At 40.2% G+C, this 16580-nt stretch overlaps 2 protein-coding genes across 3 annotated transcripts in view; one reads left to right on the forward strand and one right to left on the reverse strand.

Annotated features, from left to right (window-relative positions):
* LOC141085827 (uncharacterized) overlaps positions 1-3654 on the forward strand; it is an 82923-nt gene extending 79269 nt beyond the window's left edge. Inside the window, exon 6 of the mRNA XM_073571405.1 lies at positions 3518-3654. Within this exon, the coding sequence (XP_073427506.1) occupies positions 3518-3533 (16 nt within the window). The 3' untranslated portion in view covers positions 3534-3654. The remainder of the gene's footprint in view (positions 1-3517) is intronic.
* Positions 3582-16580, reverse strand: part of PLPPR5 (phospholipid phosphatase related 5) — a 376469-nt gene continuing 363470 nt past the window's right edge. For both annotated transcript variants that reach the window (XM_073571406.1, XM_073571407.1), the window contains one exon: positions 3582-4226. In XM_073571406.1, the coding sequence (XP_073427507.1) occupies positions 4115-4226 (112 nt within the window). In that variant the 3' untranslated portion in view covers positions 3582-4114. The remainder of the gene's footprint in view (positions 4227-16580) is intronic.

The raw sequence follows: 16580 nt of genomic DNA on the forward strand, positions 1-16580 counted from the left end.
CACTGCCCCATCAGGCCTTCTCTATGTTCAGTCCTCCATGATTTTGCAGTATGATTCTGCTTATCAGTACGATTACAGAGATACCAAACTTGTCCAGTTTTTATTATTTTAGTGGTAAAAAAATAAGAAATTTGCAAAAAATTTGGGGTTAGGGGGGAGTGTTTTGCCATTTTCTAAAACTCGTAAGTCGTAACATTTTCAATTTCGGGCAGTGGAGCTATGTGGTTTGTTTTCATTTTCAAGACAAGTCAATGTTTTTATTGATACCATTTTGGAATAGATGCGACGCTTTGATTTCTTGTCTGTAACCCTTAGACGCGGGTTTTCTGGTCTTCTCAAATGAGCTACTTGTCAAGTGGATCACTGGGTCACATTGTGGCAAGCAAACGCAATGAGCTTTTTAGGCAACAAGTTTTTTATCTCACTAGTAATTGTATTATTGTGCCATGTTTCATAGAAATGGAGAAAATTAACTAATAGTCCAAGCCTAATTTTCATTTCATGAGACATGAGAATTGTGCTCAATAGTTGGTAAAAAAAGCAGCAAATTTATTAGTACATTGGCGCACTTCCACATCTCACTTTTTAGAAATTTATATGGTGATGACCACAGACATATCAGTAAACAACATGATTTTGAGTAGTGTTCACAAAGACCCTTGTCTTGAAAAAAAGCCTTTAAAAATTTTGAGCCAAAGCAAAAAGTAGATCTGGCGGAAAGTCCTACCTTTATCTTTCCCACTTACTTGAATCCATTCTGATATGGTTTTAACACTATTCATGTTGAATGACTTAGAAATGAACCAGTTGATCTATTTCATATGTTACTATTACTGATGAGCGAGTATACTCATTACTCGGGTTTTCCCGAGCATGCTCGGGTGTCCTCCGAGTATTTTGGCGTGCTCGGAGATTTGTTTTCCGTCGTCTTAGCTGCATGATTTGCGACTTGTAGACAGGCTGAATACATGTAGGAATTCCCTAACAAACAGGCATTCCACACATGTATTCAAGCTGTCCAGCAGTCGCAAATCATGCAGATGAGACGACAAAAACTAAATCTCCGAGTAAGCCAAAATACTTGGAGGACACCGGAGCATGCTCGGGAAAACCCGAGCAACGAGTATTCTCGCTCAGCACTAGTTACTATCAAAATAATCTGGTAATGATGGTTTAACATACACATATTTCATCTGCCTTAGGAGTAAAACATTATTTAAGAGCTTTTTCCAATTAGTAATTAAATCCGAGATGGGAATGGCTTGTTTATTAAAAAAACAACTTTGGCCAAACCCCTCAATCACTGGTTGCACATTATGTCTTTTTCAGGTGAAATTTGCTTGAAATCCTTCTTAAAAAGGGCTGCGAAACAGCAGCAAAAATGAACATAATGCACAGAAATGTAAAAACTACATTGTTCTGCACATGTTCAGTCGCAATATGACTTGCTACTTCTTCTAACTGCTTCAGGGTTTGGAAACAGTGAAAGAGCTAAAAAGTAGTTCATTCTTTGGGTGTCATCTACTAAGAAGCTACTCTCTAGTTATAGTTTATATTCTGCAAAACATACTCTGCGGCAGAGCCACCCCAAAATCAACAGCAAAACAGTCAGTGAAGCCGCTTCTGGAAAAAGACCTCTGGATTGCCTCAAAAAACCTTGCCGGGTGTGATGTTGTTTTGAACACATTGTGTGAGCATTCCCTTAGCCTTCATTAAAATTAACAGTTACTATTTAAAAAATGTACATAGAACCTGGTAGAATTGTGTCCATTCTTACCATTTTTTTATTAAGGAATTTTTTAAATGATTTTTTAAAATATCACTTGTGTTACAATTTGAATATTTTATCTCTAAATGCATTTCTAAACCACTGGGTAGACACAAATGACAAAAAGCTCTCCCAGCAGAGTGTAGCAAACGTATTCATTTTTTTGCAATTAGTTCAGCATAAATAGAAGGCAGGCAAATGGTTAAAAAAACAAGCAAAAAACTCATGTCTCACTATTCAACTCTTCAGTTGTTCCATTGCTCACTATCCAACATCTAGTAGTGAGGGCTGGACCTTTTCTACCTCTTTTGAGCGCCACACTTTTGATTTCTTTGCTCTAGGAAGGGACTTTTAGCCATGACCAAGCCTTGAAGATTATTAGGCCTCGGAAGTCCCCATGCCTCGTAAGGTCACTGCACACATCATGACCTCATGATGCTAACTTACAATGTGCAGGGACTTCTGAAGCCTGGTCGTGGATGGAAGTTTTATTGTAAAGTAAAGACACTGGAGATGAGATGTGTGATAGTGGAAAAATGAGGCACTAAGGACCAGACGGTGTTTAGCAAGGAGTTGGGTAACCAAAGAGGCGAGTATTTTACTCTAGAGTTTCTCTACACTCCTAGAGCATAATATACGAAAGATGATAAAAAAATAAAACAAATAAAAAAACGAATAAAGAACATTCAACAGAGAATCATCACCAGAGGAACATACATCCACAGAGATTAATTTAGCTACAGATCGAATTTCAAAGGAAAAGTTGAAACATTTGGCAAATTCAAATCTTGCAAAATCAATTTATCTGTACTATGCTCAGTGAATTTCCAGCTTTCAACCATCGTTCTTGAGGTCTGTAATCTGGAACACGATAAAGCAATGGACTGGAAGTAGAGATGAACAGATCTGGAATGGATTTTCCCAGGAAATTTGATTCACAATGAATGTTTTCTCAACAAATTGAAAGTCTCATAGTATGTTCTGGGGTCTGTGCAAACCCCAGGAAATTTTCCATGTAAGATATAGAAAATAAAAAAATTTACTCACCTTTTCACTTGACTCTCTAGAACCTTAACTTTTCACTATCCCTTGTTTGGCCCTTGGCACATTTTCATATCACCGTCTTCAAACACCAAAACCTTGTGCTTCTTCACATTAAAGAGGGAATTCCAACTCTGATGAGTCCCAAAACATTTCTGCACAAGCATGCCTAAGGTCACGACTTATGACGAGCAAAGTAACAGTGCATTCTCATGCACGGAAACGTCCTGGGCTTTATCAGGGCTGGATGTCCCCACCTAGCATGAAGAGACCGGGGTTTTAATTGCTCAGCGGAGGTGATAAGAAGATGCACCAATTATCGGATGGGTGGTGGTGAACAATGGGGTCCGAAGAGATGACTGGTAAGGTGACTATATGCATGTATATTTTTTAACGTTTTGATGACACTTTACGGTTCAGCAAAATGGAAACCTGATGTACAATACTATTCCACTCGAATATATTCACTCATCTCTCATTGAAAGTTATATTATTACAAAACTAAAAGTATACAACTCTTGCAATCTATGTAGTAGACAGAGAAAGAAAATACAAACTGATTCGAGTATTGGTATCTCTTGTTAGATGTTGATAATCCCCACTTGTCCTATTCTACTTGCATATATCGTGAGTTTACGCTAAGTTTATATTTTGGCATTTTTCTTTTATTTTTGATCACCCTTTTCTTACTAATGTTTTCTTCCCCAGATTCATGGAAGCATAGCCAGTGAAGGGATGAAAAAAGAAGACTTTCCTTTGATCCACACGAGACAAGTTTCCAAATAAATAAATTTTTAATTATGATACATTAATTATTACAGTAAAAATTTGCATTTTTCCCTTCAAAACATAAGCACCAGTCTTGATATAACGTAAGGTATAAATCATATGTGAAATATATAGCAAAATACCATGTGCAAACAGTATTTTAGCACAAAAACATAAATAATTTCCTTTATTTTTCTTTTGTACATACTGAATTATTACTAAATGGGAGATAGGTCATGCTATATTAGCTTGAACAAACTTTTTTTTTGTTTTTAAAGAGGTGATTTGTTAGAAAGTCCCAAACTGAAGAAGTGACCTAAGGTAGGGTACTGTACATGATTGATTAGAAAGCTCTAAGGACCAAGAATTGTGGGATACTGACTAGCTCACATTTCTAACACACCTTCAATGGTTTTCTGAAAAAAGTAAGGAAAACAAGTTAGAATTACAAAACAACCTTCAGATGCGGACAATATTGTTGAGACTGTAAAAATCATTAAATAGACCAGATACTGTAGCTTGTACTTCCTGCTCTTTTCAAATATGTCTCGGTTGAGATGAGTGAACTGTGAAGAGGGAGGAGGTCCAGTGCAGAGAGTAGGCATCTATTTCACCATCATGTGACTTCGGCAAAGGCGGTGAGGTGGTTCTAAAGAGACAGATGCAAAATCAAGTTAAAAAGAGGTTCTTAGGTGACCTACTTGTCAGAAACCCAGAAATAGCGGCAGGCATTTGAATAACAAATAAAGAGGGAAAATATAATGTTTAGAATTTATATTTTTATTCTGTAAATCTGTACACTCTAGAAAGGAGAATTACCTTGTCCCAGTCTCGAACAAGTCTTGTAAACACAGTTAAGAAAGTAAGCCATGCCAGGCACCCATCTACAGAGAACTGTCACTCATCAGTGTAGAAAAGGATTTGCTTGGCAGAGTTCCCATGATACAGCTTTGGGGGTGGGAGGGAGGCTCTTGCTCTCTTTTAAAAGCCCAGCTGTGTATGAAGTGCTATTGGCAATATTCCTTGGGAAAAACATGCATATTAGCTCCCATGGAGTTTCACATGTAGCATTGCCAAGAAGACGCCATGATCTTCTGACCTCTCTAATGAGAGCTGGTGCCCACAAAAGCTATTTCTGTCCTGATGTATTTTGTGTTGCCTTTATACTCTACAGCAAATATTTTATGTTATCTCTGTTATTATTTTCAGGAGGCCTCAGAGACCTTTGTGCCAATGATCATTGTTTAGGTCAACAATAGAGATTTTTTCAAAAATAGTGTCTGCTGACTGACGTTTTTCTGAGCCATAAAGGCCCATCAAAAAGTTAGAAAAAAAAATTAAAAATCATTACATGCCTTATCACTCACCTTTCCGACCCCTTCGCTCCTCACTGTCACCTGTCTGGTCCTTGTTGCACCTCGTGATCCCTCCTGCTAGTGCTTAAATTCCCCAGCCTCTCACAGAGACCTGGGACTTTTGGCTCTGATGAAGCCCGCGATAGTTCTGCATATGTGTGCACAAGGTCAAGGCGCAAGTCATGATGTATTGAGATTCCAAGCAATTGTGCAGACTCTTCCCAAGCCTTTTCAGAACCGGAAGTCCCAGCTCCATGCAAGAGAGCCAAGGATTTCAGTGCTAGCATGGTAGGATGATCATAAGATGTGCCAAGGAATGGATGGATGATCATAAGATGTGCCAAGAATTGGATGGATGACAGTGAGGAATGGTGGGGCTGGAGAGATGAGCAGTGAGATAAGAAAAAGGATTTTTTATTTTTTACATGATCTGTTTGTTATGTTCTAGGGTTTGGAAAAACCTGAGAGCTTAAAGGGAATCTGTCACCCTATTTTTCGCCTATCAGCTGCTGGCACCGACTTCAAAGGCTTATCTACAGCATTCTGTAATCAAAAATGAGTTATATTATACTCACCCAGGGGCAGTCTGGGTCCTGTTTTGGTTCGATGGCTGTCACGGTCCGGTCCGGCGCCTCCCATCTTCTAATGGTGACGTCTTCTTTGCTGCCTGTCATGGCTCCTGCGCAGGCGCACTGCTCTGCTATGTTGAGGGCAGAGCAGAATACTGCAGTGTGCAGGCGCACTGCAGGACTCTGCTCTGCCCTCAACAGGGCAGAGTAGTGCATCTGTGCAGGAGCTGTGACGGGAAGGAAAGAAGAGGACATCACCGTAAGAAGATGGGAGGCGCCGGACGGGACAGCGACACCCATTGGACTAAAACTGGACCCGGACTGCCCCTGGGTGAGTATAATATAACTCATTTTTCTTATCTTTCAGGTTACATCTGGGGCTTATCTACAGCATTACAGAATGCTGTAGATAAGCCCCTGATGGAGGTGCCGGCAGCTGATAGGCGAAAAATAGGGTGACAGATTCCCTTTAATAAGGGACATTAAATTAGCAGAGAATAACATGTCCACAAATCAAATTTCCAGGAAAATCTGCCAAACAGGTGAATGAGAATTTTTCCTGATACGCTCACCTATAGTCAAGACTAAAACTGTGAACTTCCTATTTTTATATATTACTTCAAGTATTAGAAGATTTCTGATTGCTGAACTAAAGCTGCAAGATCTGGACCAATCACAGTCCTAAAAAACAGATGCTAATGAAGTTCTTACCTATTCTTGCCAATTTCAATTGAATTGTGTGAGGTTCGGGTTCAGCTGCTTAAATAGGAGGTTAAAAAGTTACCCTATTACAGCTGTCTACCTGGGCCATAAGGGTATCAGTAGTATTTGGATCCGATCTTGCTGTCACATTGAGTAGCTAATGTGCTCCTATAATGTAAAAATAAATTCGGCACTAAGAGATAGATGCAAAGAACATGAGAGTGTTTTATTACTACAGGTTCATCCACTGTACAGACAATACGACCTTTTGGACAGTTACATGGCCTAATGTGCTCCTGTAATGTGCATGTGAAACTCTGCTCTGCTCTGTGTAATTACCCACAATTGTTTGCAATTTATACTAATCTTCTATGACATTTACATTTCTTTTCTTTTATTTAATTTGTGCCATTTTACATCTTTTGCAATTTCTATCGTCTCTGACAATGTTGAAAAATAGCTGACTGTGATGGCAAATGTAGAAGGAATGTGAAAGTGTATACTGTTATTTTCTGAAAATTTTTTTTTAAATAAAAATATTTCACCCAACTCCACAATATCAATGTTGTGCTGGAATACACCTTGCAGAAAAATGTTAAATGATTCATCAAAATCCGGCGTCTGAGGAAACACTTGAAGTTGATGAGAACTAGCCATGTCATATTGTATATCCAATGCAGTCATGATGGTTATCAGCCATGAGACCGTAAATCTATCGTTTTTGCATTAAAGGGAATCTTTAATACCTTTTTTATATCAGTTCAGATGTATGTAAACTGCTGCGGTCCGGTCCGATGGGCGGGGCTTATTCACCTGCTCCCCCCTCCCTGTCTTGTCTACACAAGAAGAAATGCATAGAGCAAGACAGGGAGGGGGGGAGCAGGTGAATAAGCCCCGCCCATCGGACCGGACCGCGGCAGTTTACTTACATCTAAAACGATATAAAAAAGGTATTTAGGCATGAAAGGTGCGGGGTCAGGGGGAAGCAAAAGTACTAAGAGAATCCTTATGTGACACACAATTGAATGATATCATTATATGATATCTCAAAAAAGGGGTGACAGACTCCCTTTAAATGGTCACTGTTGTTTCACCAAAATTTGCATAAATCAATGGTACAAGCAACTATAATAAACTATATAACAAACTATTCTCATATATTGTGTGAGATAAATATCCTTCTTTCTCCCCTTATGAGCCACCTACTTCCCAGCCTCCTCAACAGATCATTTACTGAAAAATACACTAATAAACTTTTAAAGGGAACTTGTCACATAAAAAAATGCTATTAATCTGCAGATATGGGTTTAATTTGCAAGTTAATAGTGTTCTAAATCTGCCACACTGAAAGCCTGGTTACCGGGAGGAAATGCCCTTTATTTGTTTTGGTGGTCTTCAGCTTTCAGTCACAGATCACAGCTGGTGCGGCTTCAGTCACTGCCCAGTACATAGTGAGCTGTACGCATGCCCCATAATGAAGCCTAGGTGCACTACTGATGAGGGTTGGTCTATTTAAAAGCTGGTGCAATGCCAGTGGCAGACAAAATGGACAACACAAGAAAAGGTACCACTGTAGGGAATGCACACCACAATACTACGTAAAAAGGCAAAGCTTAATTAACAATAACAGTTTAAAACATCCTTAAAACCAAAGTAAAGTTCCCCCCATGCGTGATATAATAATCACAGGCAATAAATGCAATGCAATAAACAGATGGCCCCTGGACCCTGGATTGTAACATATAATTATCAAAAAATGGAGAAATGATAAATCCTGAGTATGAATGACAAGTTATGAAAGTATACAATCACAATCTAATTGAAACTGTCCCCCAAAGTGCCCTGCAACCATAATGCAAACACAATGAGGTCCCTTCAAATATCAGTGCCACTTAAATAGTGGTGATACTCAAGCAGCTCCCATGGCTGAGCATGAATGAGTTAATGCTGAAGTTAAGCAGACAGTGCTGTCACTTGAGAAGAACCAAAATAACTCAATGGTAGAAAGAACAGGATCATACCTGGAGATTAAGGCTATGTGCCCACGTTGCGTTTAAATCCGGACACTGAAAACCGGACTCCTTCCCAGAAATCGTGCGTTTTTTTCCGAGCAATTTCACCGCGATTATGTTAGCGATTTTGCCGCGATTTTCGCGTGCGATATTCAAGCACTTTCCCAGCGATTTGAAGCATCGGTTGGAATGTGATTGACAGGTTGGTCACACTCGTCAAACCTAGGCGGCCTCAATAGTAAAAGAAAGAATGTAAAAAATAATTTAAAAAAAAAATCGGGGTATATTTACCTTCCGACGTCCCGCGCAGTCTCAGCGACGCTCCCGTTCCCAGCGATGCCTTGCGAGACCTGTGATGACGTTGGTCTCGTGTTGCTATAGTGATCTCACGAGACCACTAGAGTCAAGCGAGACTACGTCATCACAGAACCTTGCTGCAAGGCATTACTGGGAATGCTGAGACCCGGGAATGCAGCGCGGGACGTCGGAAGGTAAATATACCCCAATTTTTTATTTTTTATTCTTTTTTTTACAGGGGTATGGTACCCAGGGCCTGGAGGACAGTCTCCTCTCCTCCACACCGTGGGTACCAACCGCACATGAGACGCCTAACTTCGTGCATGGTGGGCATAGCCACATGCGGGAAGTAAGCGATTCTCATGCATTCCTATGGGTGCGGAATCGCAGCAATTCTTTGCGATTCCGCACAAAAGAATGAGCATGCTGCGATTTTTTTCCGCGATGCGATTCCGCCGCAGAAAAAAGCGCAGCATTAGCACAGCATGTGCGGAATGCCATAGGAATGCATGGGGGCGTTCTGTACAAGATTTTTAAACGTTTTCGCAGTGTTTTCGCGCAGAAAATCTAGGCAAAAACGCTTAAAAATCGCATCGTGGGGACACAGCCTAAAACAGAACAGCCATAAAGCAATGCCAAAATTAGCGCTGCAATCAACCAAGCACTATAAAAGCTGGAGCGTGTCGCCATACTCCCAACGCCATTTAATCCAGCGGCACAGACCGCAGGCCAGAGGAGCCATCTTCACAGGTACCTGAACATTCTATATAGCGCTCCACTTTAGACCCACCTTTAGTGGCTTCCAGCATACTTCGCTCAATTCATTTACATTCGTCTGCAATCTTTTTCAGCGCACAACAAAAGCGACGGTTAGTCGCCTTATCATTAATGCAATTTAGCACATTACCATGAAATACAGCATCCAGGTAAATATAGAGACACCCCAACCTCATTTATTTTCTCCCTTGGTCCTGACCCTGTGATTACTGGCATATGCTCTCAGCTAATTAGGGGCACTCATCCCATCATCATTGGTGCTATGAATATAATGTATATTGACTTCACTAGGTAACTAACTATGTGGTATAATAGCCTGATGTTCACTTTCTTAGTTTTCTCTCCTCCCAGGAGAACCAGAATAATCAATCTACATATAACACAAGCACCGCTTTACCTTTTTCTGATAGTGCCTCCTTACGCACTCAATACCTTGGCGCACCTATATCCTTTCACTGCCTTGAATGGATTTCTTCTATATGAGTACCAATAATTTAAATGTGATATGAAATGGATTGCCCTTATTTTCTTCTTAACACGGTTTTTTCTACATGTGAATGGATAAAGAGTCACTTCTATGGGTCACTCTTCTGTGGAACGATCCCTTATGTCCGTATTTCCTTGACAAGAGATTTTGATTGACATGATGATCATAGTGTGTCCCTCTTCCTTTTTGTCCGTATGCATCAATTGACATTTATTTTTATTCTTGTTTTGTTTTTATTTTCACTTGTCTGATTTATTCTAATTGTAATTTTCTTTATGTGTGTCTTGTACAGTAAACTAAAAAGGGATTCTCTGATGAAGGTCTTGTGCTGGGCCGAAAACATTTAGAATTAAACTTCACCTGGATGCAAATAAAAAATTGAATCTTTTTTTCAACAAATATTGAGTGCCAAGTTCATTACTACTTCAGAAACGGGCTGGATACCCTACTTGTGCCCCTATCAGAGACTGTTTATTTTGAATGCCTTGTTGTCTCTACCATTTTGTATTTAGAAACATATTCTACATAGAGACAGAAGAGCAGGGATCCTTCATGTCTATGTGTGCTGTGTATAAGCGACATCACAACAGTATGTCTCCACCCAATTGCTGAGACAAAACTGAAAAATTAGAGACAAAGCCTGCAGAGGAGAAAACTTGTAAAACAGCAGGACACAAGTCACATAATGGCCAGAAATAGTGTTATTCCTTATTCACACACAGGACAGTTTATTCTGAAAAGTTGAAAAAAATGGGATATCAGGGGCGCTTACGTAAACGGGATACCAGCAGCAAATCGTGGCACAACACCACACAGTTGTCCAAATAAAATATAAATAATAAAAGTACATATAATTTGCCCTAAGAAAATATCCTCTTAATTAAATAAAGTAAAACAGATGATAGCACCTTTATAAAATATAACCATTCATAGTGTCTGCCGGCAGCAGACACTATGCGCGATACTGAAGAGTAATGAATGCTCACTGCTCTGCGCGCACAATCCCGGTGTGCAGAGCAGTGACTATTCCGGCAGCTGCCCTTTGGCTTGCATGCAGCGCATGATGTCTCTGCCATGTGCAGCTTACAAGCATAAAGCAGCTACTGGCATCAGAACAAGACGCTGCGAGGGAGCGCCAGGAAGGTAAGTGTAATGGTTTGTTTTTTCAATGTTTTCGGATGGGGCCATGCATACCAGAATAAGGATTGGTCCATGCATACCAGGATGGGAATAGGGGCCAATTACCAGGATACTAAAGAGAAATGAATATTCATTGCCCTCCATGCCCATGGGCATGGAATGCAGTGAATATTCATTTCTCTTTATCAGCGGGAACAGGAGTTAGCCGCAGCAGCCGGCTCCTGCCTCTGTTACCCGCTTCTCCATGGATGCCGCTACCCCACCTCGCCGTCAAGCCACAGCTGGTACATCCGGACTATAAGATGCACCCCCCATTTTCCTCCACATTTTTGGATGAAAAAAGTGCGTCTTATAATCTGAAAAATATGGTAATTATTCCTATTAGATTTAACAAATTATATAAAACTATCAAACTGGTATTCGAGAAATGGAACATCTCTATTTAATTACTGTAATTTTTATATGCTTTATCTTTGCCCCTTTACAACTGGCATTGAATGCAAATTAAATAGATTAAGTCTTAGCTTGCAAAATTATAATATGTTAATGGGATAGCAGCAGTCTACAAAAAAGACATTAAAGGGGTTGTCTGATCCAAATCCATAAGTCTGCAGTCACTCTGATACATTACTGGAATCAGGGTCTTTGCCCCTACATCATGCTTCTCTCAGTTGAGGTACCAAAAACCTGGTGACAGATTCCCTTTAAGAGCATACACACGCTTTCATTATTTGATTTTTGATTTGATATTTAATTTAGCGATTTCACTTTTCAGCTTAATATTACTAAGCCATAATATATTTTTGAAAATAGAAGAAATATATACTCTTGCCCAATGGCTGAACTCTAGACTCAACTCTGTTTAAAAACGAATGAAATCTCTACATTGTTTTTCTTTCCTTGATTAATTGCTTTTTCGTAAACTCTACAAAGAAGCATGAACAATATTTTTATGAAAAGATTTGACAACTGGCAAAACATATTGAAGGTGTTTATTTAGAAAAACATTGCCATTTTCCTACTTCTTTTTTTCAGCTTTATTTCCCCGAAAAAATACTGCATTCAGAAAAACAGCAGGGTAGCATGAAACATACTAAAGTGTGTGATTTGTGGATATTTTTCATTTTGGGGAAGAAGAGGACCTATTTCAATTGTTTACTGTAGTCTGAATTCAGAATGAATGGAAATAAGAAAAATGTAATATTGTTATCTTGAAAAGCAAAATTAGAAAAAAAGTAACGAGAAAAATAAATCACAGTTCTAAATTAACAAGCATCTAAATCTAGATCACCTTAAAAGGGTCTTCCCGTCTCATACATCTACAGAACGTGCTGTACATTTATACTAGATGCAGATCACACAAATGGGACCGGCATCTGTCTTGAAAACTGGACCTCGACTTGCACCGCTGGTGTCACGGGGTTACCGCGACAGAGCAGAGCCAGAAGATCACAGCGTCTGGTTGCTCCTACTCCATCGCTGAAAAGAAGTACTTCTCTGTCTTATTAAACATGTTTATTTCTTTCGGCACAACAGAGGTTAATAGGCCATGTTGGAAATCTCTGTTCTCCGCTGCGCTCAGTTAGCCACTACTTTTCCCTATGTAATCTTGGCTCTATTACTAATCCTAGTCAGAGTAAGTTCTTGCTGCATGGCTAAAGGAGGGAGAGAAGTTGGTATGAGAAGGATTGCTGGAGGAGTTATAAGCGACTGTTTGGTTTGTACGCTTGATAATTCCTTATCCTTCCCTATTTTGATTTCTTCCCCCTTCCTGCACACCCTGGTGGATTCCTCTGTTATATGTGAGTGAATATTATGTCTGTGGAGTTTTCAGTTACCCCTGTCTTTGTTGCCCTGTTAGTCGGGTTGGTGTACTGAGGTGCACAGTAGCGCCCTCTTTTTCCAGGGTGGGGGAAGAGAACAGATGGAGGTTTAACTTAGGAGATAAAGCAAGGGTGGATGCCCCGACATCTTCGCCATCTGAAGTATCCTGCGGGACAGGGCGAGCTAGGGCACCAGCTAGTGTTAGGGTCAGGAAAGGAGCCCATGGTCCCGGGTCACCCGACAGCTGTGTCGTGACAGCTGGCAGTAGACCGCTCCTCTAGAAACAGCAAGTTATGGGGTCCCGTTCTCTATACAGATGCAAATACCATTGCTGGGAAAATGATTTACTTTACATTTACGATACATATATGGAACATTCTAAGGATATTCTAGAAATCAAACTACCCCTTTGTATAACAACAACCCCCAAAGTAAAAGTAGGGAGAAGAGAAAAAATAGATTGGGGAGATTTTTTTGAAAGGACAGAATGCTCTAGAAGAGGGGTTTTACAAGCCATCCTCTTTTACCCAAAAAAGAAAGATAAGACTCCATGCAAAAGTTTATGAAGAAAGTCTAAAATTCCAGTAGCATGGTTAAAACACAGTGACATAATTGTGACCTTTTTTATAGTATAGAGCAATATGCAAGACTGTACTCATGAGTACAAAAAAATAAAATATAAGGAGTAGAACAAAAAAATCATTGGAATGACTCCTTTTACAATTGGAAGTGGTCTACAACTAGAGTAGGATGGCTGTAAAAAAAAATCAGATTGTCAGCTCTTTTTTCATTCAACTGAGACAGAGCCAGGACAATATGCTTTTCCATTTCTTGATGCTGATTTAATTAATTATTTATTAGTACTTCTAGCAATGCAAGAAAAAAGCAGACTGCACCAAAAGGACACCCAAAAAGCGCCAAGTGTGCAAAGTGCGTTATGCTTTACTGTCCTATGATCAGCACATGTGAACCAACACTTCGGGTGCTCACCAAGCAAGAAAAAGAGTATACATGCTGCATATACTGAAGAAAAATCAGGTGTCACTCACCAGTAAAAGTCCATTCTTTATTAAGCAAGCGGTTCACAGCATGTTCACAGGGAGAAAGGGAGATGGAGTGTGTGAGTGACGACGGCCGTTTCGCTCTATTGAGTGACCTGTAGAAGCTCAATAGAGCAAAACGGCCGTCGTCACTCGCACGCTCCATCTCCCTTTCTCCCTGTGAACCGCTTGCTTAAAAAAGAATGGACTTTTACTGGTGAGTGCCACCTGATTTTTCTTCAGTATTTGCATAAATAATTATTAGATTGATCTCATATTCTATGGGATTTTTAGCAATAAAAGATAGAAAGTATATATGATCTCTGTATATATTTTTATCTAGGAGAATGGGCCTCCAGCCAATTCTAACAGAGCTAGCTCCCGTGCACAAGGCAGACTGCACAGAACCATAAGTACTGCATGTGCTGTCATATGGTGCCTCTAAGAAATGCATTTAGGGGGAATTCCTCTATAAAACAGCATGGGATGCTACATTTCATAATTTCATATTCTAACATTAATATGGAAGCTTTAAAAAAAAAACCTTCAAATGTGTACAATTGGGAGTGGCTAATAGTAATCTATGGGAATCAATATTATGGATCCATACAACCAGAGTAGGTGTATGAAACAGCTCATAGGATCATCTTTTAGGCAGGTAACACATTAAAATGATACCAGGCATTCCGAGAACAATGAGAGGCTCAGAGTTCTGATTCACACTGGACATCAGCCAGCCTAAGAAATGTGGAAGCAATGTTGGGGTAAAAAGCTGACCAAAAAACAGTGGATCAGTAGCAGAGTGAAGCAAAAAGTATGAATAATTGGACCCTATACCCAATTACGTTAATTTCATCCATAGAGCAGAGGGTCACTTTAAGCAGATGTATTTCTTGTGTTTATCCATACAGTATATACAATATTTTAAAAAATAGATGACATTAATAAATGTTTATAAAGTATAAAAGATGTTTATGCACATGTCAAAAGTTCCACCCTGTATCTATGAGTCTTGTTCTATGACAGGAGTGAGGAACCTATTTTCTGCCAAGTGTCATTTTGATATTTATAGCATCATTCAGGAGCTGTACAAAATTATCAACATGAAAATTACTCCGCTATATGTGGTCAAACATTTAATTAACTCACCCCTAACTTGATAACTGGAGCTGCTTCTCTTTGGTGTGGCTATGATGCTAGGGAGCATGTATGATGTTGCTACTCGTAAATGCTTTTCCAGGTTTAATCAGTCTGGAGCACAGGGGACTCTTTGCGATAATACGCTTTGTAAAGAATTTGCAGCAGTAAGTCATACCAAACACAGATATACGTTACACTGCATGTGTCCTCACAGTGGGAAATTCATCACTGCTCATGTAACATTTATAGAACTCAAGCAGTGGGAGCTCTGCAGTATACATCACATAGGAGACACCGAGACTGCTGTATATACATCACACAGGAGACACCAAAGCTGCTGTATATATGTAAGGAGATGGAAAATACATTTGTAAAAATATGTATTGGTATTGCTACACCATTAGGTGTATTACCATTAGGTGATTTATTGGTGCTGCTACACAGTCAAGTGTATTACCATATTACTAACTGTATATAATGATATAATGAACATTGGTGTGCTGTTATATTCATATGATAGGGTAAGTGTAGTCACTATTATTGGTCACTAGATGGGGTATTACAGGATATGTATTTCCCAGTTAGATGTGTAGTGTAAGATAGAGATTTAGCAATATAGTATAGGAAATAGTTAATTTAGGAGGGGCTTGCTGTGAGGTAAGGGAGGAACATTTCCTGTTTTTGAGGAGTCAGGCTAGGGAGCTGAAGGAGCTCAGTTGGGGCCAGAGAGCCCCTCACTGTCCAGGGGGCTAATGCCCTAGGGACAACACAGTGGCCCCGTAATGTTTGAAGCTTAAGCCCAGTCATCCAGGGCCAGTGGAAAGAAGACTACAGCAGTGACAGCAATGAGAGCAGTGTCAGTGCAAGGAGAAGCCAGTTTTCTAATTGTGGACACAGCAGCAAGAACGGGCAGGTTGCTCGCCATGTGGCAACTGACTTCTGGAGTTGATGATCTTATATCTGGGGTGAAACAGACAGGTGAATGTCTACCCATAGCAGAGCTGAACAGTGAGGACGCTGAGGACTCGTCTGGGATGGTCCGACCCGGGTACGTGCTGTGTAACTGTGAGAGAAGTGCAGGGAAAGAGAAGGAACAATGCAGTGTGAAACCTGTTGTTAATGCTGTGAAGACTATGGATGTGCTGTGTAGTGAACTCAGTAAAGATGTTCTTGTTAAAGTTGAAATAGACTGTGTCTCAGTTAAGGCAAATCTGCCTGGAGAGGGTCCCCTGCGGCATAGGGAAAATCCTGAAGGAGACAGATCTGAAGACAAAGGTATGCTGACTAGTGAACATTGTTTTCCTGTGAGGGGAGGCCAGGACAAAAAAAACCCAGGTGTCCTCGGCCAAGACTAAGGTCCTGGCCGAAACTTACATATACATCACACAGGAGACACTGAGACTGCTGTATATACATCACATAGGAAACAAAGAGACTGCTGTATATACATCACACAGGGGACTCCGGGACTGGGGCATACAAATGACAGGAGACACCAGGGCTGGAGAATACAAATGACAGGAAGCACGAGGCTGAAGCATACACATGACAGCAAACGAGATAGACACATGATAGAAGATGCTGGGCTGGGGCAAAGACATCACTGGAGATACTGGGCTGAGGCATAGTCATCACTGGTGACACTAGGGTGGGGCATACA

Source organism: Dendrobates tinctorius, unplaced genomic scaffold, assembly GCF_039654945.1.
Source record: "Dendrobates tinctorius isolate UK_male_01 unplaced genomic scaffold, ASM3965494v1 ptg000029l, whole genome shotgun sequence".
NCBI lineage: Eukaryota > Metazoa > Chordata > Amphibia > Anura > Dendrobatidae > Dendrobates > Dendrobates tinctorius.